The sequence below is a fragment of the Dermacentor variabilis genome, chromosome 11, assembly GCF_050947875.1.
Source record: "Dermacentor variabilis isolate Ectoservices chromosome 11, ASM5094787v1, whole genome shotgun sequence".
NCBI classification, from domain to species: Eukaryota; Metazoa; Arthropoda; class Arachnida; order Ixodida; family Ixodidae; genus Dermacentor; species Dermacentor variabilis.
Window position 1 is genome coordinate 43,797,861 of NC_134578.1, and position 27,839 is coordinate 43,825,699.

The 27,839-nt window shown below is 42.6% G+C and overlaps 1 protein-coding gene across 3 annotated transcripts in view; it reads left to right on the forward strand.

Annotated features, from left to right (window-relative positions):
- The window catches only part of LOC142564658 (receptor-type tyrosine-protein phosphatase H-like), a 125,211-nt gene extending 98,421 nt beyond the window's left edge, over nt 1-26,790 (forward strand). For all 3 annotated transcript variants that reach the window (XM_075675750.1, XM_075675749.1, XM_075675751.1), the window contains 6 exons: nt 2,396-2,530; nt 5,059-5,178; nt 8,669-8,835; nt 19,739-19,874; nt 22,690-22,759; nt 24,528-26,790. In XM_075675750.1, the coding sequence (XP_075531865.1) occupies nt 2,396-2,530; nt 5,059-5,178; nt 8,669-8,835; nt 19,739-19,874; nt 22,690-22,759; nt 24,528-24,580 (681 nt within the window). In that variant the 3' untranslated portion in view covers nt 24,581-26,790. The remainder of the gene's footprint in view (nt 1-2,395; nt 2,531-5,058; nt 5,179-8,668; nt 8,836-19,738; nt 19,875-22,689; nt 22,760-24,527) is intronic.
- Nucleotides 26,791-27,839: the final 1,049 nt, after the last annotated feature.

Genomic DNA, 27,839 nt, shown 5'->3' on the forward strand with positions numbered 1-27,839 from the left:
GAAAAAAAAGACTTGTAAAACTAGAAATGATGCTAGAGATATAAAGACGCGTGTCGACGTTGTCACGAAGCTCTGGTGACAGTGCGCCGCGACGTCAGGCGTTTCCACAGCGTTTCTTTCCGCTGGTTAATTATTTACCGGTAGCAACACTGCTTTCTGATCGAACAACATAATAAATATAACATATATTTCAGAATTTCCCTAGAGCCAGAAAAGGCAAAGTACAGAAAACCTTCAAAGCTCATTTGAAACTTTTTACTTCACACATTGCTACGAGCACCGATGTTTTCAGGACAAACTTCAAGAGTGTAAGTCCAGCCATCCTTTAGTCAAAGGGAATTTTAAAGACCATAACAATCTAAACTTAGTTACCGTTTCTCGTTAGTGTTCTCTGATAGGAACACGAAAGATCATCACCAAATTAATTTAAACTGTGTTATATTTCATTTTTTCAAACCCAACACTTAATTAGCTGTCTGAAAAGAGTTCATTACTTTCGAAGACTTTCTTTTTACGTTAGCGTAAGCTTCGGTACTATTGATGCCATAAATGTTTAAATATTTCTCGTGTTTGGGCCTGCTTTAGACCAGGAAAAATGTCGTGACACTTGATTGCTTCGAGGTGGCCTTCTTTGGTGATGAAAATTAGGTGGACCTTGTGAAAGTCGATGGCCTCAGGGAGAAGTTTCGCGGCGACTTCACGGAATAGCTGACTTTCATTAAAACGTCTCATTCGGCATTCCAAGACCTCGCTCATTGTGGGAGCTGTTGTTTTATATTTCATTCGCGTAAGTTTCTTAATAAAGGCTGGCGCAGTATTCCTCGTTAATATGCACGTACAAGTGAGGAGCCTATCAGAATATAAATATCAAGAATTAGTGAACGGTAGTTGTAATGCAGTAGTGTTACTGAAGCATTAATCAAATTTTTTCTACCTTCTCTCTTTGTTTGACAAGTGTTACCACCACTTCACAATGACCGATGAGCTTAGGTGACTCGCAAATATTTCGTACTAATGTAAATCTCAAAATTATTATTTTTCCTCTGGCTTCGTTCATACACTCGTCATGAAAAAAGTTCGTAATAGGGGCGTTTGATGCTGCACTGTTTTCTTTGAGGAAAACGTCCATCCCTCAAAAGACCGAACACCACTAGACTGCAAGAAGACTTCATATGGAAATGCGTCTGCTGCTATTTACGCGTACAAGCTCTCGGTAATGCGCCGAATGCCTATTGCGGAATAATGAGCCTTTCTTTAGCCTCGTGACACACCAAGCATTTATGACGTAATGCACTGGCTTGCCGCTATAAGCCTCTGTATATCACGCCCTAGATGGCGATACCTTCAACTTGTGTATCTAATATAGCTTAGGATAGTGCTTGCACTCAGGAAATGTATTACAACGACATGGTGGCATAAATGAGTCACTGAGTGATGCCCAACAAAATGCGCTCTTATTCACGATTTTGCGTTTTTGAAGAGTTGCTAAGTATCACACGAGGACGCTACCACCCTAATGGTTAAACCCAGTCTGCGAGCGACTTTGATTTCGTTTACATTATCTTAACTTCGGCATAGGATAACTCTACTAAACTGCGCTATACAAAACATTTCAATCTCTAACGACTGTAATTGTGGCCAATGTAATGACAATTTGAACGCAGCAGTGACCACTACTGACGCACGGTAGTGCGGGTTTACCTACAGGGGCAAGAAATCAGACAGGACACAATGGAAATACGACGCTATTCAGGTGCTCATTGTCGACTGAAAGTTTGTATGTGTGAATATGTGATGAACTTAACACAGCGCTCGCGGGGTGTCGTGTTTCCTTTGTCTCCCGCATGAATTGTTTGCCCTGCAGAAAAACGTGCAACCGCATACACTCGCCCAGCTTGTTACGGTTTCTCACATTTGAGCGACATTGGTGCCGTTCGATTGGGTAAGGGAACAAACGCGAGTTAATGACATCTTAGTTGAAATCAAGAAAAAGAAATGGAGGCATGGGCAGGACATGTAATGAGGAGGGAAGATAACCGATGGTCATTAAGGGTTACGGACTGGATTCCAAAAGAAGGGAAGCGTAGCAAGGGGCGGCAGAAAGTTAGGTGGGTGGATGAGATTAAGAAGTTTGCAGGAACAACATGGCCACAATTAGCACATGACCTGGGTAATTGGAGAAGTATGGGAGAGGCCTTTGCCCTGCAGTGGGCGTAGCCAGGTTGATGATGATGATGATGATGATGATGATGATGATGATGATGATGATGATGATGATGATGATGATGATGATGGCGCAGCTCGAAGTACTGCTTGGGATATATCTACATTATAACACCAGTTGTTGCATGTCCGTCAGGTGCAGCAACTACAAATGGCATCTCGCTATTTACAGGGTTTCAACGCGGACCGCGAGTACATTGCCGCTCAAGGACCCAACGCCCTGACCGTCAATGATTTCTGGCGAATGATCTGGGAGCATGACGTTAAAATTATCATCATGCTTACGCAGTTCATCGAAGGGAACAAGGTGAGATACGAGCGGTGCTCGCAGTGGTTAGTCAACTTGCCCGAGCATACTCACAGAATTTATCTCTGTAGAACCATTGATCTTTCATGTTTACTATCTGCAATGCTTGGTTACGAACTATAGACAAAGAGGTCTACATGATTGCACATACGTATGCAAGAAAGCATAAAACAATTTCACCCTTCAATTATCATATACATTCATTGCACATCAGAAACAAATAATAAGTCAAGTTTTCTTCATGTATTTTCCCGAGTTTAGCGTAGCTGCCTGTTCGTCAGGCAAGAATATTTGTAGATCTGCGTACAAAGGTTATATAAAATAATCCGCGATGTCGACCATGTGAACCTTGTACGCTCACCTAGTACGTGCACCTCTTGGCTGCGTAATAAAAAAAAAAGTAACTTCCTACACTAAAGCTGATAATATAATGTCGGGTCACAGATATGAAGCACGCCGATGTGCTAATGGAATGGTGATTTATATTTCATAGATTCCATGATTTACCTGATTTACTTGCTGCCCTTAGCAGGCTGTTGAGACAGGATGCCAATAGCCCAATACTACGCAGCATAGTAGAGTCCGCCGACATAATTACTTCCTGTGTGGTGTCCCTCACGCCCAGTGGATGCCTTCGCACGTGGGTATTGCAGAAGATGAAGCGACTGATCGCCTCGCTTCAACTTATGCTCACAACGGGAGTTGCTGCCCAAAAAATTCATGTATTATTGACAACGCCCGTGTGCTAATCAGCCCACACCTCCTAAAGCAGCACCCATTCCACCGTCTTGCAAACAGCTCGTTCCCTCCCCGTGTCCGTAGCCATGGCTTGCGTCCTAGTGCTGGAGCATTGTTAGGGAAATAAATAGTTGGCTCTGTGTTGGTGCCGCAACACTTGTATCGCCAAGGGCGTGTGGACAGTCCGTCCTGTACGTCCTGTGGCTCCTGTGAGATACTTGAACACCTTATATTGGAGTGTCTCGCATTCGTCACACAAAGTGCAATGCTAATGAAGGAATATGGACTGATTAGACTCAAGCGTACGACCCTTGACAATTGCCTGTTTCCGAGAGGGAGTGCTGCTGAACGCGACCAGCTCCCATTGGTGTTATAACAGCCTTGCGAACTTTCACGCAGAAGACTGATTTGGGCTCCCGTTTACAGAAATTCTTTTTCCGTGTTCCAGTTTTCTTTTGCCCGTGTCTCTGTCATTTGTTCATTTCCTATTTTCTTTCCCATTTCTTTGTTTCCTATCCTCTTCTCCTGTTTCCATCCCATGCTCCCAAAAGAGTATGCAGGTGTTGTACCTCTCTTGGTGGAAGTTGTCAGCTTGCTCCCTCCCTGTTTCCTTCGTGTACTTGTATGTTTCAATAATAATAATAATAATAATAATAATAATAATAATAATAATAATAATAATAATAATAATAATAATAATAATAATAATAATAATAATAATAATAATAATAATAATAATAATAATAATAATTCATTTTCTTTACTTCCATTAAGCAATTTCGCCTGAACCACTGAGCGTGTTACCGTCCTTAGCCAATCCTCCAGAACGGGCATGTTCCAATGTTACACAATAGGTACAGAATCTTGGTCGAAACGTGCCGTACTTTTCTTTGCGTACACCTACGATTTCCCATTTTTCCCTTCCATTACGACGCAGTGCCTAAGCAAAGAAGAAAGTGCACGACAGTGAACTTGTGGCCGTTTGGTGGCAAACATATAAACGTTCCACAAGGCTTCACATTGCATAGGGTAACGAAAACAAAATTATACGCATCGCCGTTAGTTGTAAAGTATTTCATTGACCACTTTACCTAAGCTTCGCCTCGAATGGACTGCCACACATGCATTAGATTTGCGGTTTTCATATTGCCGTGCGCGGTGGCTAAATTTTAAAGCACGACAAGATTTTAAGGCAGTAAAAAGTAACAGGTCAGTGACGTTGCAACCGTACATTTTTGAGAAACGATGTATCGATTAAAATTATATTAGAGAAAATTTTTCTGGCCCACAGCGGCTGCTCAGCAACTATAGCATTGCGTTGCTAAGCACAAGGTTGTTTCGCTTCTGACCATGTGCGCCGTATTCCGAAAGGGGCGCATTGAAAAAAAAAAACACTAGCGTGTGCCGTTCATTGGCTGCCCGTTGAAGAATCTAAGGTGGCCAAAATTATACCGCAGTTCTCCAGCCCACTCATTCTCATAATCAGATCGGTATCCTGTCAGGTAAAAAGCAAGCCTGTTTTTTTACTACTAAAATAGAATCACAGCGTGACTTTCATACATTAAAATACCTTTGTTCGTGCCTAAGTACCAAAATTTTGTTTCATGCACGGCTGTAGGGAAAGTATATTATAATTAAATGTGTGTTGGCGAAGTACATATACTGTGAGATATTGACCTTTAGGGATATAGTGTTTACCGGCTCACGGGCAAAAAAAATTCTGCACTTTAAATATTAGCGCACGTCATAAACAACGTGATCCTGTATGTGTACACCGTCCTCCGGTGCAGAAAAAGTGCGAGAAGTATTGGCCCGACGACAACAAAGAGCACGCCTACGGAAGCGTACAAGTGCGCAAGGACTCGACTGCGGAGCGAGAAGACTTTATTTTGACTGAATTCAAAATAAAAGTAAGTACTATGCTCCCACAAAACTATCTTTTAGTCAAGTTGATCGCATTTTGTTGATAATTAGAATAGGGAAATAGATGTAGACCATAAAGACAGCCGCGCATCAAGAAGTGCTACAGTTTACTGACGTTTATTTCTCTCTATGAATGTTATACAGCTACAAATGAAATAAAATGTTGCAAAGTGTTATTTCAGTTTGAACCTAATAATACTTTAATTAGTCATAAAGTAACTTGTTCGCGTTACATATGTACAAAGAAAACTCGGTCAAGCGTATTCTATGCGTTATGCTTTGCGTTCTTTAATCAGCATTTTGTACTCTGAAACACAGGGCTGCATATCCTATACGTTCGGCACTACCGAGTTACATTCAAAGGTCCAGTTTTTTTGTTTTTGTTTTTGTCTTAATGTTTCACGCCGAAATGCCCACGTGTCTGCGTCAGTGTGACGTCAAGGATTTGAATCTACGTTCTCGCATTTGGGCCATTGTGCATTCTCCAAGCTTTGTAAACTGAATTATTTGGATACTTCACTATAGACTAAGTTTCTACAAAACAAAAACGTAAAGTTACTACATCCGTGCAGACACTTTCAACAATTCATGCGTCGCGGCCGGTTGGTAAGGCAACTAAATAAGGCAGCAGCTAGACGCCTATCACTTTGTTATGTATCTGTCTGGCGCTTAAATACTCCTCTGAAACTTGTATTTTAAGAGAGACTCAACACTTTCTCCTATGAGAAACCTTTAACTCCTGGCAAACACCTATGTCACCGGTTCAAATTAGTTTAAAACGTTGAAACGCTTTTATTAAACACCTAGTATACGAATTTCAATGTATTTTCTGCACATCAAAATAAAAAGTTCAGTTCTAGCTACTGTAGCAAGCCGAATTAAATTAAGTGCTTGAGAAGGTTTAGGAAGATTTCTGAATTTTTCCATGTTGAAAGAAAAAATTAGCACGAATTTTACAAATGCGTGACTCTGCACCAAGAACAGCGTTCGTTAGAGCATTACAAGCCGACATATTTTCTTTGTGATTTTACAGCGTATCTGAAATTGTTGCAACATTTACGAAGTTCCTGCAGATGTCCTACTCACAGTTCTTTTTTATTTCGCTGCAGTGTGTATTGGGAGTTCAATTTTGTCCACTTACGATTTAATAATACACGCTGTTTACATAATTCTCATAGCGTTTTTCGTTTCTAACTTAGCGAATTGCAAATGGGACAGCTTAGTTCTTGTTTTGCAATTTTTTAATTTTAAGCTTCTTTCACAAATAAACTTAATGGCCTCAATTGAAACTCCACTCCAACTGTCAATTGATTTTAACTATTTATTCTCTATCCCACAAACTTCATGAAATTCGATGCAGGTGCTGCTGGGAGGTGCTGCTCCATTACCGTGTAATATGATAGGAGCCTCTGAGCTGAAGTGTCCTCCTTATCTCAATTTGAATGTCGGCTGCAACCAATTGAGCTCTATTTAACGCGACCGCATACCATTCTAGCACTTCGTTCAGTCACAGCGTGGATATTTTAGCTCTCGACTTGTTTATTTTTTCTTTCAATTTCCGTCCCTTGTTGGCGAGGACATAAAACACAAAACATTAAACTTCGATTAAACGTGACCTACTGCATGCTCAGTTTAGCCCTATTCTATAGTGTGATTATTCTATTCTTCTTATTCTTATTCTATTCGTGTGATTAGTTTTTGCTGTGCGCCAACCACGTTTGCGGAAGGCACTACCATGCATTAAGAGATGCTCTACGTTCCCTGTCATACAGTTAATTGCGAAATATCTTTTTCGCAATTCTCGCCGCTAATAATTACCTTTCTTCTTGTGGTTTTAAACGATGATAAAAATATTTTTATTCCTTATAGACTATGTATCCCATAAGCTATGACGTGGCGCTCTTAGCACAAACTCATGGGCTTGGCACCATCCGCGGCGGTGGCATTTTGTTCCTGGCGGAATACGAAACTACTCGAGCAACCATGCATTTAGATGCACGTAAAGAAAAGGAAAAACAACGGCGGTCTAAATCAATCGATATTATTCCGCTACACCGTCAGTTATAACTAGGCTTATGTACTGGCACGTAAGGCCCCCGATCCTCTTAATTATTTTAATGAAGAGGGGAAAGATTACTGACCATACAAAAACTGCAAAAAAATATTCATTTCGTAATTTTACCTAAGAATACTCACTTTCATTCGAATTCTCAAGAGGGAGCATCATGCAACCCGTTTTGTTTTATTTCGATACAGCCTGCAGTACCTTGCAATAAAACTGTACAACATTGACACAATTCTCAACAGTCCTTCACAATTTCTTCACAATTTCGTAGTTCACCCGCCACCTTTTACTTTTGCTTGCTCACCCAGCACGGCTTTCATAGCTTCTTTTGCAAACTTCTGAGTTACTTTTTAAATGTCGCATTCTTTAGTTCATATAGGCAGAGATATTTAGTTGTTTTCAAAGAAATGTAGGGCTTCAGCATGTTTTGGCAATTGCTAAAACATTTTTACAGTAAACCCTTAAAGAAAAATGCAATTTCCATAAACGGCATGTAACCGCGTAGCTATGCTACTTTTATGTCGTAGAGACAAAGTGTTCTTGCTTAAATCTAAATTTCTGCAATCTTATCTTTATCTGATTGCTTTTTGTTCCCGCCATTAGTGCTTGTTATCTTATTTTAAAAAAAACACCCTTAGCATCTTAAGCTGCAGCGATGTTTTACGAGACGTCCACTCTGACAGACATTTCGAGGTTATTTAAAAACAATATGAGCTGCCTAGGCGTCAGAATCGATTAAAAAAAAGAAAACCCTAGACATCCAACTGCTTGCTCCAGCAGGTATCTAAAGATCATTCTACACTTGCGTTTCCATTGGGCTCAAACGACCAAAATTGCGTCCAGGTATTGTTTTGGATGATTTTTTTATGTTTTTTTGCTACCTTGAAGACCACTTGTATCTAGAGTGCAAGAAGTCCCTTGAACGACGTCATACATTTCTGCTCTCGAAGTAAGAAATCGTCGGACAACAGATTCTGTTTTTGCGGCGTAAAGCCTCGCTACTCAATAAAGAAAAAGAATTGGCAATAAAAGTAATGTGAATATTTTTTCAAGCTGAACATTATTGTCAGAGCGGAAGGAATGGAGCATCTTTGAAAGTAAAAATTAACATTGCTAACATTCGCGTTCTTGTGTGGCTTTTACCCTGAAGATAATTGCCACGTAAAGGGTAACCCACGCACATACTCATTCGATCCCTCTGCACAGCGTCATTTACGTGAGGCAGCGTCGCTGGAATTGAATGTTGTCATGCCACTTGCAAATGGTGTGTCTCTTGCGGTCTGTTACTCCCCTCATCTCCTTCTGAGGCTGGGTAGCCAACCTCACCTCACCTGACTACCCCACCGGGTAGCCAGCCGGTCTGAGAACGGGTTAACCTCTCTGTCTGTTCCTGCTTCCTTCTCCTCTTGCAGTCTGACGATTCCAGCAAGTGGCGTAGTCTGCGCCACGTGTTCTTCACTGCGTGGAAAGATCATGGGACTCCGGAGAAACCAGACACACTTATACAGTTCGTGCGCACCTGCCAAAGCATGTTCGGGCCGAGGGGGGGTTCGCAGCCACCAATCCTCGTGCACTGCAGGTAAGCTTGCTCAGCGCAAATCGGGCCGGCACACCCTATTTGAAAGCTTTAAGTGTATTTGAAATTTACAGCAGACATAGCAGCCCATGTGCGCGTAATCTTTTTTTTTTTATTCTTAACTGCATAATTCATTTTGGGAACTTGCATGGCACAGAAAGTTTACTTCTTTGAAAACATTGCAGCCAGTGAGAAGCGGGCGTAGAAAGGGACACAAAATTCACCACATGCATAGCGCGCATCAGTATGAGTACCACCACCAGTATTAGGGCCGGTGAGGTCAGTAAGAGTAAGATTGCATATACTGAACCTTATCGAATGACATTTTTATGAGTAAAATGCTCCCTCGACTGTATTCTTGGTAGGGAAAGAATGAGTTGCGTGATGTACGTTTATTTCTTGTTTTGGATTGCATTTCATGTTCACCGACTTTATGTTTAAGTCCCGTTGCGCAACATGCATGCAAAAAGTAAGACACGAGATGCGTGTTGAATGTACACAAGCTATTTTATATGAAGTGAAAATGTACCGGTACATTGAACGTCAAAAGGAGTAGTAGCTTGTATGGCAGTCGCAGGGCATAGCACGGCTCCATATTTTACTACTTGCTCCTGAAGCCCGACTCTAACAGGCCCTTTTGGGGGCTGTTGGCATTACACTTAAACTTCACCGCAAAGGTATTATAGCAAGAGAATAGGGAAGAATGTCTACGCATCCATGCGGTGTAGGATAATAAACTGTAGCGTATACTAGCTCATGCAACAAGCCCACCTCACCTCTGTAGTCTGCGCTGACCAGCGACAGTGCGTGAAAATAAAACATTTTCTCTATTTGCGCACTTGGAAAATATAGTGTTGGAATAGATGTATATCCTTAAGTCGGGCCGATACTTGTTTAAGTGGAATCGATAATTATATACAATGCACAATTTAGACATACCTATAGACGACCACATTGAACTTGCTTTAAAAGGCGTTGCTGTGTGAGCCCACTTGAAGCAAAGAAACATCTCCCTCAGTATCAGTATGAGCGATACTGCGCGCGACAACATATTTTGCTAGCAGTATTTGTTTGCTCTATCATTGATCTGTCTCGCGAAGCTGTCATTCTGGTCAATGAAAGTAGCCATTCAGGCACAATCGGTTGCAGCGTTACCGGGCCAGTCTCGAGATTTAAATAGACACTAACCGGAAATACAAAATCACTTTCACGCCAAAAATACCCTTCCAGAACTAAATTTTTCTGTATTTCTTGGTAATTAGTTGACTAAAAGAATGAAGATCTGCATTTCTTGTTTTTCTGTAATCTTCACGTGAATAAACCAGCGCTGGTACGTCACTGTAACGCAACAAATTGTGTGGTATTTCGTATTTGTGCCATTCTGACTCTGTAAATATTTATCGAACTATGCTCAGTAACATACCTATACAAAATACAACGTGGTATATTTTTACCAATAAAAAAATTACTAGTCTCAAGAAGGCTTTTTCTGCATTCAAGACGTCACAGTCAGCTGATGCGAGAACTTGAAGGCGGCGTCAACACCCGCCTTTCAATAGGTGGATAGCAAGAACCAGATCCTCACAAAGGATTGTGGCATGCGGTATCATCGGCGGCGGCTTCCGGTAGGAGGCGCCCCATCGCAGTACGCGTGGGGCTGTTCAATGTGCCGAGGGTACTCCCGGTAGTTCCTTGCGAAATTCATTTTTCACCAGGATTTAACACCAGTATCAGGTACATAAACATGCAAGGCGGTAGAAAGAGAGCAAAGTGGTTAGAAATAGAACAGCAGTTAAAGGACGAAGAAGTAGGTCATACGCGCTATGCGAAACAGATCTCAGGGATCTAGAAGACCCACCGTTAATTGAGGGCTACGTCTGGGAAGGGAGCAACAGAACAACAACGGAGTGGAAGGGAGGAGGAGTACGTATGCCGATCCATCAAGGAACAAATTGGCAAATAATAAAGTAAACTTGCAAAGAACATTTCTAGATATCAGGTAAGATTGCCAGTAAAAATATATGGCTAGGAGCAGTTTATTTAGGGACAGGGTACAAATGCAGGCAAGAGAACAACGATCTAGTAAAGTGTGTCAATGACGATATAAAGCAGTTTGGCGAAGGTGCTGATATTATTCTGCTGGGTGACATGAATGGCCACATCGAGTAACTGGATGGATACACAGGTTGTAACGCGATGCTAGACTTCTGTGAGCGGCACAACCTAGTTGTAGTAAATAGAAAAACTAAGTGCGAGGGAAAAATCACGTGGGAATCCCATAACAGGCGAACGACCGTTGACTACTGTTTAATGTCACAGGGAACGTATAGCAAGCTCGCAATAACTGAAATAGACGAAGAGGGGAAGTACAGCTTCGGAAGTGATCATTAGCCTATTAGTCTACAGTTGGGTGCCCTGCTCAAAAGAGAAGTGCAGGGAAGTCAAAAAGAGTACGCAAAATTAAATGACGAACAAATAGAGCAAATAGCAGCCGGCATAAAGGAAGCAATGGAGGAACATCCCATGGAAAAGTGGGATTATAATCAGTTAGAACTGCTCATTAGAACAAAAATAAAAGAAGTAAAAGGAAGAAACCACTGAAGAGAAAAGAGGAAGCCACGAATTTGTTGGAATAGGGAATTTAGGGAGGGCACCGCACAACGACGGTTGGCATCACGGGAACACAGAGAAGCAAAGAGGGCGCAGTTATGTGAAGAGGAAATAGGCCAAAAATGGGAATATTAACGACAAAAGAAACAACAAGTGCAGGTGGTCGTCCAGGCTAAAATAAAGCAGTCCTCTGATCGCTGGCTGGCTGAAGTTCGCGATGCAACTAAAGGGGGGTCAGGAAAATTCTGGAACCATATAAGCTGGCTTGGTAAAGCTAATCACAGAAAACAGGAACAGATTCACCATGCGGAAGGAAATTGTTTAGAGGGAGATGACGCTGTGAACTACATTGGTTCAGTTATAGCTGAGTCATTTAGGAAAGACGATAGGGTAATCGCCCCAAATGAGTGAGCTACACAGGATTGCACAATAGTAAACAGCTCAGAACTGACCAATCTTAACAGGAAAAAGGCGGAAGCAAATGTTCCGAAATTCACGTCCGCGGGAATAGACGAAATTCCACTCAAGTTAATTAATGAACGTGGCCCAAGGAGCAAGGAAACGCTGATAAAAGCATTGGAGGCAGTCATAACAAATAAGCAAATTCTGTACGGCTGGAAACAGAGTAAAATGAATTTGATTTATAAAGGAAAACGCGATAAGACAAACATAAAATACTTCCGACCAGTTACGATAACATCAGTTGTATATAGATTGGTGATGTAGGTGGTGAAATTAAAAATGCAGTCATGGGTAGAAAGTAATAGAATACTCGGCGAATTTCAGAATGGGTTTAGAAGTGGTAGGCACGTAGATAATAGCCTATTCGTGCTTACCCAGTGCATAGAAATATCTAAGGCGGAAAATAGACCTCATTATTTAGCCTTCCTGGACATAAGCGGTGCATACGACAACATGAACAGGGAACTCCTGTGGAACATATTAAAGATGAAGGTATCGGTCATGAGGTTATTGATTTCCTACAGGAAATATATCGATAAAGTAGGGTTCAAATAAAATGGGAAGGGATTAAGAGTGCGACAACTGTCAAGTACACAAAGGTATAAGGCAAGGTTGTCCTCTATCACCGTTGCTGTTCATGCTTTATATGATAAGTAATGAAAGATGGCTACAATGAAGCAATGTAGGGATTTAATCTGTCGTACCGATTAGGCGGACAGGTTGTTGAGTAGCGACTACTGGGTTTAATGTATGCGGACGACATTGTACTGTTGGCAGATAGCCAGGAAGATTTGCACACTCTGGTTAATTAATGTGGAGACGAAGGAGACATTCCAGGTTTCAGTTTTAGCGCAGCTAAGACCGGTGAGAAGTTTTTGTACTATACAACTGATCAGGAGCTTACAATACAAGGCCGTGAAATACCTCGAGTGGCCGAATACAAATATCTAGGGGTATGGATAAACAAAGGGCCGATGTACACGGAAAAGCACGAACAGTCTCTCATAGCAAAAGGGCGAAAAGATGCTCGGATAACGAAACATGGGCATCATTAGGGTACAACAGGTATGAAGTACTGAGAGGTATTTGGAAAGGAATAATGGTTTCAGGGCTCACTTTCGGGAACGCGGTCCTGTGCTAAAGGGAAGTAGTTCAGTCGAGACTAAAAGTAAATCAGAGAGCTGTTGGAAGATTAGCACTAGGTGCCCACGCGAAAACCAGAAACGAGGTAGCACAGGGGGATATGGGCTGGGCATCGTTCGAAGCACGGGAAGCTCTGACTAAAATCCTGTACGAAGAACACCTGAGGAATTTGGACGATAACAGGTCAGCAGCTAAGATATCGCCTGGACATCATTCTAAGCACGGGAAGCTCGGAGTAAAAACCTTTACTAAAAACGCCTGAGGAATTTGGACTATAACAGGTCGGCAGCTACGGTATTGAAATACCTATACAGAAATAGCATTAACTCACAATGGCGGAACAGAACTAGGAATCTAACCAGTAAGTATGCCAGACACGAGAACGGAGAAAGACAGCATTAAACGACAGGTTAAAAACGCAGCAGATAAAAATAGTATAAATTCAATGGAAAAGAAGCATAGTGTTGAACTATATCGATACTGGAAACAGCAGATCAGGAAGAAAACGTTTTATGATAAATCAAAAGGCAGTGCCCTACTCTTTGAAGCTAGGTCAAGATATCTTAAAACACGCAGCTATAAAAAGAAATTTTACGATGACACATGTACTGTGTGTCGTCAATCTGTAGAAACAGCAGAACACCTCATACTAAAATGTGATGGCATCCATCCCGATATGGATGCGGGCACAGTCACGCTTCCAGAGGCCCTAGGGTTTGGAGATAACAATAGTCATGTAAATAAATATGCGGTGGAAATTAGCAAAAATCGATTGGAAGATTGGTGGCTCAAAAGCAGAGAGATGACATAAGGTTAAAAGTGTAGCAAGAAGTATTTCAAGAAAATGGCGAATTTTAAGGACTTACAACACAGTTAAACAAAAATAAAAAGCTGAGCATGGTCGCAACTGCCATCAGCCCGTTTCAAAGGGGTGATGGCAGTTCCATCTGTCCATCCATCCGCGGGGCTGTGCCATGTACCGCGGGTACTCCCGGTATTTCCTTCAGGACTTCTTTTTTTTTAATATTCATAACGTACATCAGTGCTGTGCAGCTCAGCTGAATAACCAGTGTAATCACCGCTGAACAGTGTACCGAAAGGCTTGTGCTGTCATTCATTCATGCATTCAAATGGTGTACTCCACCACACTGCTGTGTTTCTCGTACCCGTTCGGCGTCACATAAAATGTTGTTTCGCCACATAGCGTTTGTTTCTCATACCTGTCTTGTGTCACCTAAAGTGTTGTTTCCAGTTGCACCTTCACGTAAACATCATGGCGCTCAGTTCAACACATGGAAATTTGTGGTTTCGATGCTGCGAACTTCCGAAAGAATATACTTACTTGCGTATTGCGCATCTTTACTATACAATAAAGGGAAGCTCGAGCGCTGACAAAAGGCCTGAGCATAATTTTTGTATAGTGCGGGTAGCATCCTTTTTTTGTTGACGTCTCCTGCTTTTTGTTTTAGCCTAATGTTCGTTATCCCACGCCACTGAAATTTCACGTTGAACTACAATGAAACACTGCGCATCCAAGAGGCGATTTCTGTATGCGTTCAACGTTAAGGTGTCTTCACGTCTAAATGCCTCAGATATCGCAAAGATGCAATACCGTGCCACATTTTCCGTGTCCCTGTGGTGAGCACAGTGGCTGAGCGTCTATTTCGTTCCGCTGACCTTTCCCCGGTAAAAATCATTCCTATATTTGCCATTAATTAGGCATACGAAAATTCAATACAAGTATGCCGAATAGGTGTACCCTTTTCGACAAAAGACCTGTACTGTTGTCCCAAGCCTTCTTCATTTGTGTGAATATTCGTGCATTGACATTTAGCCCCGTGGGCGTCTTTATGCGCAAGCGATCGTTAGGCAAACCCTCGGTGCTCGACACTACGAGAACAACCATATTCTTTGACAGAAAAAAATACTTGTTGTAGCAAAGTAAAATTTTTACCCATATCTGCTGGCGCCTACGCTAGAAACCACACTTCGCAGTTTCCCATAGCTCAGCGATAATGACTGCTCATGTTGCTCTGGCACACATCAACCATGGAAGGCAAAAAACATATGTTCTCCTTCCGTTCACGAAAGAATTCATGCAGGCAATCGCTGGGCAGCCGGTCATATTGGCAATGCGGAAGCGTACGTGTTTCAACCCCAAATACACGGAACAGCTGGAATCTTGCAGCGAACTGCCAGGCCTGGAACCAGAATTGCTGTCACAGACGACGCGCCTTTTGCTATCCACCTGTTTAGCCTTTTTGTTTTTTCGTGTGTGTGTGGGGGGGGGGGGAATTGAGGGTGGGAGTTATGAAGCTTTCTTTAATGATGAGAGTGGAACCTTGTTATTGTAGAAGACTGATTACCTAATTCAGCTCTATGATTGTATTTAGTTACCATTTAAACTTTGAAGAGACACTCAAAAAGAATATAAATTGACAAAAAGGACACTCTCGCCGCAAGTTGGTAAGACAAATATGACTCGAAAATGATCGACAGGTGGCGACGCCACTTCGAAGTCCCTGCATCAGCTCGTTATGATGTCATGAATTTCGAGCGCTCTTGTTCGGGTCTAGTTAAGCATGTGTCGACAAACAAGGACAAAGCATTGACTTCCGTACAAAAACAAAAATAAACACTCAGCCTAACGCACCTGGAGATACGCCTTCAAGGTCAAAACGAGCTAAATAAAAGAACACACCTGCATATTGTTCGCGTAACGTTTACGTATAGCGTGCATCGTTCCATCGAGAGATTTAAGAAGTAGTGTTCGGCCTTCATTTCATTCATGAACGATCAATATTTAACCTTTAGCAAATCTAAAATAGGGAGTTCGGATATCAAATAATCAACATAGGTGAAGAAATTTTCGGTGTTTGGCCTCCCTTTAAACAACCTCCTCCCCACCCCCCTTCACATCAATCTCCGTCTCTATCGCAACCTTTAGTGACTATAATCAAGTTATCGCTTAACAATTTTGTTTCACTTTGAGTATCTTTGCGTGCCCAGCTGTGGAGTTTATTTCTCATAGTTTGCATTTCGGGCTTCAAGCGACCGTTGCCTACGATGTATTGCATGTACTTTTCTTCCGATCAAGCACGTCCCGGAGAAGTTTGGTGGTATAGTTTGTCCCGTAGATGTAACGACACTAGTCTGATGCGAAGCATTTTGGGTCAACACCGTAGAAAATGTAGTGGCGCGCGCTGAAAAATTCCCACACCGTAAATGCCGAGTTGAACGATTCTTCATCTATCTTGCATTCATTTCATTGTGTTAATATTCTGCTCTCGGTATGTTCTCGTCAAGAAAGCTGTGTCCCACTAATTCGATCATTGCACATACGCTGAAGTGGCATGCTGTTTAGGATTTGTTCAGCGCAGCGTTAAAGAAAGTTGACCCACGCCACGTAGAAGACAATTTATTTTTTGATACGAGACAAGTCTTAACGCGTGAATTTTTATTTTCAAGTTAAAACTGCGCGGAGAACCTGGATTATGCGATGCACAGAAAAAAGTTTCAATCTAAGGGGAATGTCCCTGCCGTCCTCGTATGAGACCAGGCTGTCTCAGGACGCGGTCTCAAGGACGCATCGTTTTACACGCAGATTCACGTTTCAAATATCGAAACGAAATGGTAGCAAATACCAGTTCTACCCCACAAGAAGAGTGCGTGCGTTTTACGTGGGATATGTGTGGGCGCATGCAAAACACGACCGCGGCAAGCACGGCGGCGCCCGTCGATTTAAATATTGACGCACTGAACAGAGCACGGCACTTTCGATTAAAAAAAAACGAAGGTGTGTCTCTCTATGCTGCAGCCGTCGTGCTCTGGGCGTGTCTGTCTCGGTCGCGCTTTCACGCAAGGAGATTGAACATTCAGATTGGCAGCTCCGGCTCGGCGCTGTGCGCGTGCGATAACGGCCTTCTACCAACGCGGACGCTGCACACAGAGATGGCACGCTTTGAGCATGAATGTCGGAGTACCGTCGAAAAACCCGAGCGAGGCGATGGTGCGATGCCTCCCGGCGCTATCGGCAGTGGAAACCGATAAAGCGCTCCAGAAATATTCGAAGAGAGATTCAGGTCGGAGAACGACCACCGAAACAGATAACGTGCGTCCGGTAGCGTTGCCTTGCACATGTTGGCAGTTGGCAGCCCCGCGTTTTTCTTTTTCTTTTTTTGCGCGTGTGTGTGTGTGTGACACGCGTGGGAACACGTGGTCTGTCGATTGGCACAGTCGTGGATACTTTGCATGAGGAGTCCGCAGCTTTTTTTCCTTGGAAAGACCGCTCAATAATTAGGAAACACTGCTGTAGCTTTGTGCTGCGGTAGGGTGGGTGTCAATTTTTTTTTCCTTTCACTGCTCATTGTTCCTCGTTCTATCCGTTCACTTTAACGCACCTTTGTTAGGAGCGTTGACGTGAACGCTACTTATGTCGGGTCCGTCTCCCTTTGCTTCGTCCGAAAGGTTGGCAGTTTTCGATTAACGTTTTAGACGAATCCTTCCAAGGTCTGTCAACTTCCCTTCGACTAAGCCTATTTTGGTTTATTTAAACTTATGAAGTGCTCCTTCTTATGCCCCACATTTTTTATAGCTTTTCTATACTATTGGTATGAATACGTGGTATTGCGTACGCCTGTATTTTCGTAGAGCGCGCACTCCGAAAATGACCACCCGAGGCCTTGCGAGACCGATTCGTGCATGTCTGATTGGTTTTACGTTCTCCCGTTCTACCAACCATAGCGTGTCTGAGTATCGACGCGCACAAGCCTTCAGTACCGCATTGCATTGCACTGTCGAAACCCACAATGTCGCTCGGGTGATTCTTCAGAATTCTCGAAAAAAATTGCTCAACATATTGTGTTTGCCCTTTAAACTTCCAAGCCTTTTGTCCAGAGTGCGTCATACACATACATTTTCAATAAACAGTACGACACTCGATGCATCAGCATTACATGCTTTCGCGTATGATCGAGTTAACGGTAAGCGACGTTACCTCACGCCGAGATAAGTTCAACGGCTTGCTGAGGTCGCAATACAACAGTAAGTATACATTGAGCAGATAGTGTCTTTATATATATATTCGAGACTGTACGCCATCCATGTGGAACATTGCGCAATTATTTCCAATATGTCCTCTACAAATAAACAACACCAGGCTATCTACCGTTGAATTGTGTCTATGACAAAGGACAATGACCTTTGCTACACGGAGAACGAATAAAGCTATTCCCGTGTCTCAAAAGCGAGGAAGGGCTAACTTGTAGGCGTTGGGTTGATTGCATTTATAACGCAGTGCCATCTGACGCAGCTTAGTGCCACGCGGATATTTTATGCGAACGTGATAACGAAGAGTGTTTAATACAAAATTAACGCCTCCACTAACTCAGCGTTTTTCTTCGAGATGGCACTTTTCTTCCCGCAGGGTACCTAATTTTTCGAATCGCGTTCTATGGAAGATCCAACTTCCTTTTTAGAACCGGTATCCTCATTTATCACATTCGCTTCCTTGCTGTTTAACTGCTGTTGTAGCCATCCGAAATCTAACTTTCTTTCTCATCTATTAGTTTTTTTATGTTGCCTTCTTGCAATGGGGGGGGGGGGTGCGCGCAATGTTTCTTCCAAATCGTGGCATCTATGCGTGTGCTTCACGTCGTGACTTTAAAAGGACGGTATTGCTCACTGTTTTATGACAGTGCTTGCCTACACATGTGGATGTACTGGGGATACTATGTGTTGATATGTGATCATATGTGTTGGTATGTGCTGATACTATGTGTTGAAACATTCATGCACGCTTCACTGGCACAAATCCAGACTACCGCAGAATAAGGAACGCCTTTTTTGAGTTAAAAAAAATTCGAGATTGGAAGAATATTGTATCATTTGTCTTACCCAACGTGGTTATAGGCTATATACTCAACTGCCAAGAACAATTTTAGGTTGCAATCGCCATTACACCTGCCTAACAATCTTGTGTCTAGTCATCGCGGACGTGTGTTGAGTCACAACTGCGAATGTACAAGAACGTAGGCAATGCTATTGAGACGCTAATTGCTCTGGGAGGCCAAACAGTACTTAGCGTGCGCATGTTTTGACTAATTCTCAATTAGGGGGAACAAAATGAATGCACTATAACCTATTATACGCGATAATACCAAATCATCTTACAAGATTTATAACAGAGGCTATAGGATGCTGACACGTCATTCCAGATGCAGGGCAACACCCTGTCTTCAGCATTGTGAAAAGCACATTCTTGGAATTATGCATAAACCTCGCTTAATTTTGCGGCTTCAAAACATTTCCAATGCATCCGGCTGTTGAAACTTTGAAGTATAGAATTTTCTAAGCCCACTTTATTATGAAAAACGAATTCATTGAACTGGCTGGCACAATTCACTCGTAATAATAAAAAAAAACGTCTGGCTTTACATCGCTGTTATTATGTCGGTCGTGCTTACGATAGCACGCAAGGAAAGAACCTCTTTATAAAGAAAAAAATGTTAACCTCACTAATTGCGCGATCGAGCGCGAAAATGGCAGCAACGGTCATCATCCACGCTCATTTGAATATTACAATGTCTGCAACCTTCGTCGCCAAAACATTCTCTCGCGCCATCTTCAACAACAGGGATGGCGAACAGCATGCAATTTACCTAATTGCTTAATCATGTTCACTCTTTTCCAGTGCGGGAGTTGGAAGAACCGGCACCTTCATCGCCCTTGACATGTGCTTGCAAAAACTACAAGTCGAGGACGAGATCGACATTTTCCACCTCGTCTTGGACTTGCGCGAGTGCAGGAGGTGCATGGTACAGAATGAGGTGCGTGACTGCTTGAGTTTTTCTCGCGTTGTGCCCCCAAACACACGCTCAAAAGCTTAATTCAGTGAGAGCAGGAGCGCCCGATGCTTTTTTGTGTATAATTCTCGTTTCGAGAAAAAAAGAAGATGAGAGCCGGCAGCTCAGCACAATTTGCGGTTGAAACAGCGATTCTGCGTGACACACATGGCGTGAATTCATCGTAGCTTCACTGTGGGGCCTTAGGCACAACAGTGAACATACGCTGAGTAGCTGAAATTTTAGCTCCCTGGATAAGCGTACCTTTTTTTCATCCATTTCACGTTTTCCAGTGCTTTCTTGTGGCACAAATGCTTTGTTTTGTTGGAAAAAAACAGTCATTTGTTTGTTACGAGTGCGGCATACCCATTTTTTGTGCTTTATTTAGCTTTCTTCACCCTTGCACACTGTTATTATACGGGGTGTTCCAAATTAAGCTTTAAGGTTTTCTTAAGCTTAGGCACTGAGAGGCACGCGAAGACCACCTGAGGAAATAACTTATGTGGCCAGGGGGAGAAAAAGTAAGATGATAATTACGCCTTTCAGCAGCCCAATTTACTAATCTTCAATACTCCACTTTTTACTGACTGCAGTAAGTGTGTATCTTCGTATTCCAAAGTTAGAGGCAGTCGTGTTTCTACATAGTTTCGTTTGGAAGAATTCTTCAAGCACGTCTGTGCTCCGAGATATACGACTGCAAATTTTCATTGTCGCTCGCATGATTAGGCATACAAGAGAGTTAGGGTCGGCGCAAACCTCCTCACTGATGTGATGCGGTCGTTGCGTGCGGCGTTTAGTCTGACAACAGGGCGGAGGCATAGACAAAAATGACAACTGTTCCCATTCCCCGTCTGGGCTTGGCGAAATCAAGATATGGCAGCGCTGTATGCCGGGCAGTTGTTGCTCTTGATTTTAACAAAACAGCACTTGGAATTCAGCAGTCAGTTCGTTCGCGTAGCCTAGGCAAGGACCAAGCCCTCAAGTCTAGTCACCATCGCGCACGCGCACTGCCCTCCGGCTACTCCGCTCGCGCCATTACCTTGGCATGGCAGCTGCCGCCACCGTTACACGCTGCGCGCGGTCGCGTGTTACGAGAGCGGTTCCGGGTTTTTCGATTTTTTGATTCGCCAGCCGAGAGGGGAAGCGGCACAGTTATCATCTTTGCCTATGCCTCTACCCCGTTGTCAGACTAAACGCCGCACGCAACAGCCGCGTCACATCAGGGGAGAGCCTTGCGCCGATCCTAACTCTCTTGCGTGCGTAATCGCGCAAACGACAATTAAAATTTGGAGTTGCATATTTTCGAGCACAGACACGCAAGAAGAATTCTTCCAAATGATACAGTGTGGAAACACGACCGCCTCAAACTTTTCAATACAAACATAGCCACTTACTGCGGTCAACAAAAAGAAACTTATTCAATTTTATTTAATTGGGCTGTTGACAGCGATAATTATTATCTCAAATTGCTCCCTGGCCACATAACATGTTTGCGCAGGTTGCCTTCGTGTGCCTTCCAGTGCCTAACTTTAAGAAAATCATAAAGCCTAATTTTGGACACCCTGTGCGCCACTAAGAATGTGATTTTATCACACAATGATTATCATCATCACTCTTCTAGATATATTATACTTAGTGTGCCTGGTACACTTTTGTGTCAGAATGTTCTTCCCTGTTTTAGCGCCGATTGTGGATACGAGACAAAGAATAGTGTTCGCAAAGCGGTAAAGAAGGCGTATAAAGTAATCATTGGTGACAATTGCCAGAGTGCACCAAAAATGACGCCATAAACACTGTACAACATTAAGAGTGTAGCGGTGGCGTTGCTTCCATTTATTGGTGAAACGACTCATTCGGTGTCAGAACTTCCCAGTTTCAGCGACTAAACAAGGAATGAGAAAATAATGTGATTACAATATAAGTTAGAGGCGTTTTCCTAGAGGGTACAATTGATGCTGGCTTACTCGTACATTCCTTCTAAACTATATTTCGTACTCTTCATTTTAACTATGTCTGAGAAGCTATCGGCATTTAAAGGCAATGAAATCTATCTAGATGTCGGTAAGCGTCATTCAGCTGCGATGTCGCTGATATTAACGGCACAGCTCTAACGCTGAAGCCCTGTAATCTCTCATGGTAAACAGGCCTAAGGTTATCAATGTTCACATGCACGCCTTGGTAGGAAGTGTACCATTACTTGTCGGTCCAACGGTGCATACAATATACGCATATCCGGATAGGGCGCCGTGACTTATTCAGCTTGTCTGCTTCCACCGTTCTGCGCTGAAGTTTTATCCTTTGGTCTCTGAAATACCAATCACCGCAAGCTCTCTTGTTATCTTCGCGGTTATTGTTAAAATAATGCGTGTATAATGAGCACGTAAAAGTGAGGTCTGCTTCTAGTGAAACAAAATATGCGATACCCTTTTATACGGCATATTTTGTCGTGTGCAATTTTTCTTGTTGCCTCGGGCCTTAGACGAAAGACGCCTTCATGGTCGTGGCATGACATCGCTGCGTATGTGGTGTAATTGCGGCCCTGCTTTAACCCAACGTATCTTGCATAATTACGGAAAATGTTAGCCGCTAAATACGACAAGCAGAGGCTACTACGTATTTCTATATAAAAGTTATTCCACAATAGTTGAGAAATACCCCGCTGAACTTTTGAAAAATTATTCAAGTTAGGCTGTGATACATGGCCTTCTCAGTATAGAAGAGTCCCCAGGAAGAAAAAAACAAGCGGTATCTACTAAAAAAATCTACCTTATGGTGTTTCTTTCACTCTTACTGATTACAGAAACAGTACACTTACCTTTACCACTGCGTTGCTGCTGTCATCGATGAAATGTGTGGATATACAGTACAAAGTAAGTAACAACCATCACAGAAACGTTTGCTCCAAACCTATTTCCTGTTAGCAAGTGCATATAAGTGATAGCGCGCATTCCGTAAGAGCGAAGTGGCGGGGTAGCAATCTTGCTTTAAGAGCACAAGTTTTTGATTCGGGTATATTTTTGCATTTTGTGGTGCCTTTATTGCTCCAAGCAAGTATAACGATTGAAAAAAAAATTCATGACATAAGCTACAAAACAGGTGGATCAAGTTCACCCAATATTTAATGAATAGTCAAATATATTCCAATAAATTGTATTCCAAGAAACATTAAGCAATAGCATGTTATAAATGTAAACATGGGAGTAAACAAAAAATATTGGCACAATTCACCTTGTGACCACCGTCGACAGCAATGCGCTTAGAATTGAGTCAATATAGGTGTACAACTTACTGCCACTGCCAAAATGCCTGGTGTATGAAGCGTGTACTGCAACGAGACTACTCCCTCGCGCTTCACTACGAACATTCCGCGCCATCTAGTGGTGCCGCCGAGAAGCTCGCGCGCGGCCTCCCAGATTAGATGCGTTGCGCGCCGGTACGCGCGAACATTGAGAATGGTCCCCTTTCTGGCCGCATATACACAGTGACGCATACTCGGGGATCCAAGTTGACTAGAGGTCCATCGAAGATCGGCACATACCCAGTTTTATCGTGGCGCAACTTGTTTAGGTGAGGGCGCGAAAGTCGTTCATTGCATTGCGTTTGTAACGCAGCTTTCCGAAGCGTTCGGGCTGCTCTCGTTGAAGAACACTGTGGGAAGCTGGTTCGATTCTGCTCGGCACGGGATAAACTTCAAAGGCTTTCTTAACGACAAGTTCAGCTGGTCGAAAGTTTCTCATCGCAAAATCGGCCGGTGTCATTGCACTCGGGCTCCTCTCCCGTTGCACAGCGGGTACTGCACACTGCTTGCCACTGCACCCGCTTCGAAGTCTAACGACCCCACAGATAGAATCCGCGTGCGGCAGGGGTTAATTCCTCCCCGCATCCCAGAAATTAAGAGGACCTCTTATGCCATGATACACCGAAGCGTTCCCACTGGTAAACAAAGTTGGCGTCAACGACGTTGATTGAACAGCGGCGCTCACCTATTGCCAAATACCCAGTGCTCCTAGTTGGTATTAGATGTTCAGTGAAGAGCCGCACTGGGCGAGTTGCGCATACACAGTGCCCCAAGTCAGTGGGAAAGAGATTCAAGCGCAGTGCATACTCCTGCCACTTACACAGTCTCGCTTTCCCTATGACTCTTGTCGGCACCAAAGAGAAGGAACATCAGAAGGGCAACTAATACTTGGAACCTTTTGAGGAAGGTAACTCTAGCCTTTGCAGCGCGAACGAAAAAAGACGGGCTGAGAAAGTGCCCGAACGTGGACGTGAAACTTAAATGTGGATGAGCGGAGCGTTCTGATGTGTGCGTGCTTGTGCACGCTGCAAGAATCCTATCAGATGTACACGCATGCGACACTAGCGCCAATGTAGATAATACAGAATGCTATGTATTTCAAATGCCTAAATATGCTGCCTTACCTAATTTTTAATGACGGCAATCTGGGTCTATGGTGAGGCTTATAAACCTTGCCATTCCTATTTTACTGCTTTTCACTGCCGTTATTACTACGTTAATCGCTTTACGCAACATCTATCTCGCTCCTGCGCACTGGTTGTCATAATCATCGCATGAAGGACGTTTCCTCTGCGGCACAATTTAACGTTGTTGTCCTTTTTTTATTTTCCTCGGATCAGATGAGCCAATATACGAGAACGTGGCTGCCCTGATGTCCGGGTCTACCTGCTGAAAACATCACAAGAGTTCAGCCTCGTCCGCTGCATGTGATAACAGTGGCTCTTGAAATTTAGAGAGAAATGCTCAATTTTGTTATTCTATTGAAGTGCGCTTTGCTTGGTTTCTGGAGATGTCTCCGGGGAATTAAGATATTGTAAATTATAGCATGGACCTCTGTAAAGTATAACGTTGCACGTGAAAGACACAGACAGAAGGAAGGAACGAAGACACAGACAGAGCGAAAACTATGAAAAATTATATTGGGCGACCATCGCGACCTTTTTTATACAATGCGACAATTATTTACACATTGCGCCGTATGTATATTTTCGTTTCTTTCTTCTTTCTGTGTATTTTACGCGCAACGTTACACGCTTTAATGGAACACCAACAGGTCCAAGTAAAAACCTTAGTATTTAGCTTGGACACCTCTTCACATCGCTAATCATCTATGCTACACTTTACTTTCTTTAAATAAACACAACAAACAAATGCTAGAATGGTTTACACAAGCACACTTTCAATTCAGATGCTATCTCTGCATTTCTTTCAGCGTGAAATCATAGCCTGTTTTCAATAGAAAATGAAAACATAGTTCTCAAAATAATTTCACACCTAGGAAAGAGTGCCTTGTTTATCATTTTGGCTTCAAAGCCGTCAAGTTGTACTAGCGAACTTCAATCATTTTGTGACGAAAAATTGCTGATGTTTTCGGATTTGATTTTCCTTATCTTCGCATTGCATGTAATATTTTTTTATTATTGTGCTGTCGGCTAGACTAAGATGTACGCTGTCGCAATGGGTGACGATAGTGTGAGCGAATGAAAAAATCTCAGCGTAGCGTCAGCAGCGATTGCATCTTTTACAACCCTTCTAAACGAACCAAACCCTGGTTTATGTTGGCTTTTTTTTTTGTTTGAAAACGATTGATCTTTATTATACCCTAACCAAATATTTATCCTCAGTATCACTAGCTAGCTGACTAAGCTGTGAAACATGGGTGCAAGACTTTCTGCATCGAAAAATTTAGTCTTCCTCGCGATGAAAGCGCGTGTAGAGTGTGTTGACTGAAGACTTTGTCGCTTCTTTTACGTTGGCTATAGGCGAGATCATATCGCCAGGTTGTCCTTGCCTAATGCCACAGCACTATGTCGGAGTGTTCTCAGTTCTTAAGTTTTACAGTGCTGTACAAGCGTGACGTGCGCTTTCAAAGAAATGAAATTTCTTGAGTGTACAGCTAGTAGTGAATGTTTTTTTTAAATGTTGAACATTACCTTTATGACAGAGTGAATGCATCATTTGACTTACAGTGCATTCTTACATTTCTGACACAAGGACTCGTTTATCGAAAGCTTATACAATATGTATTATTGCAAGTATCATTTATGTCTCAAAATGACATAAAGGACCATAAGGAATGTGAATGCTCGGAGGTAGGAACAATTACCTAGCTAATACCACTAATACGCACAACTTCACGGTAAAGTCAGAGTATTTCGAATAGAAACAATAATATCGTTGGTTTCGCCCAACGTTGGGAGTTAATTCCTTGCACAAACCGCTGCGCACGCAATGTTAACTGAAATAGAATACACATTTATTAAGCCAGAACACAGGCTTCAAAATTATAAGGGCTAAAGCAGAATCAACAGCTTGACATAACCCAAGCACCCTTACTAGTTACGCTTAGGTACAGAAAGATGCTCTTTTTTGGATCGATGAATGTAACGTGTAGAAGTTATCATATCAACAAAACAAAATTTATTTGGGAGCGCAGGGCCCAAATTCCAACAAAAAGGCTGGAGTACTGCTGTCTGCAATATCGTCCCGAATAGTAGCATGATCTGGTCAAAATATTTATCGTTACACGCCTTTATCATAACGGCGTATTCTTGTATGAAGTGGCAAATTTGTTGCCCTTCTATTCTTAACCACCAGGAGACAATGAAGAGTCTTCTTTATTTACTTTGCCGCCATTTTTGAGTCAGTGCAAGATATGTACATAAAACGCGAATTTCATTGTTGTGAGTGATGAGGGCTTGTAATTTAGCAACTGCAAAATGCACGTTGTACTTGAGTGTGATTTTTCTTTCTTGCATGAAGAACATAAATATTTTTTTCTTTCAGAAGTTTACATCAGTAAAAAACACATTCCATACAATATCTTATATACTGTGTTTGCTGTTCAATATGTTTAGTTTGAATAAATACAACGAAACATTACGTTTGGCCTGATTGTTCCTGTTTTGCGCACGGATGATTTACTACCTCGTCACTAATTTTATTTAACATTTATCGCGGTAGTAAGATTGAGTAACACAATCGTAATCTTCATGTAAAATGTGGTTACATTCACGCCTGGGGGCCGATACCCTCAAGAGACAGCAGCTGAGAACCTTCCATACCGTATCTCTTTGGCCCAGCTTCGTCTGCAGTGATCAGCTCAGTGTAGTGGCAACCTGTGCACATGTGATCCTGAGGCACAATGTATACAACCATACAGGGGTGCACAACATGAGAAACGACCCATTGTGTGTCCTGCTTGCACACATGATGATTTATGAAGTTCAAGATGCCAAAGCCGAAGGCATTGATCGCACTGTCTACTTCTATCTAACAAGAATCATGTTCGTTATGCTGAAAAGCAGGCACTAAATACTGTTTTGGTACATCGAGAGTGTAGCCCCGAAAAGAGCAACATGACTTTTCTTCAGCTGAGAAATGTGAACAGTTTTGCGTTTTATTACAAACTCCACGAAGGATTGAATATACTCCGTGTGAAAAGTGAGTTCATAAAGGAACGAATACGGGTCGCTGATACATTTTTAACGGGGCTGCTCTATGTGCTATTGTAATTTACCTAGGCGCCTCTGCAACGAATGTATATAATTGTAACGGCGAAAACCATGAGGAACAGTGACAAAAGGGTGTTACACGCAAAAGGGCGCTCGCAATCAAATTGTGGCCTTTCGTGTAATAATTATTCTGTGACCGGCAATTTACAATTCTCAGTGAGGTGTGACTGCAAGCGGTCCAGAGGAGGCGCCACGCGGCGCGCGAACCTGGAGACTAAGAACCTTTGTTGCTAATAATTTAAACGGAAACTGCAACAGATGCTGTTCTGAATAAGTGTGTATTCTGATTGCGCGACATCAACTGAAGAAACTAGCAGGAGGTATAGCACATCGCGATAATGTGTATCTAGTGATACAGAGCACATTGGCATACGTCACGTACAAGAAAACAAACAGTATATTTATGATGCCCATGCA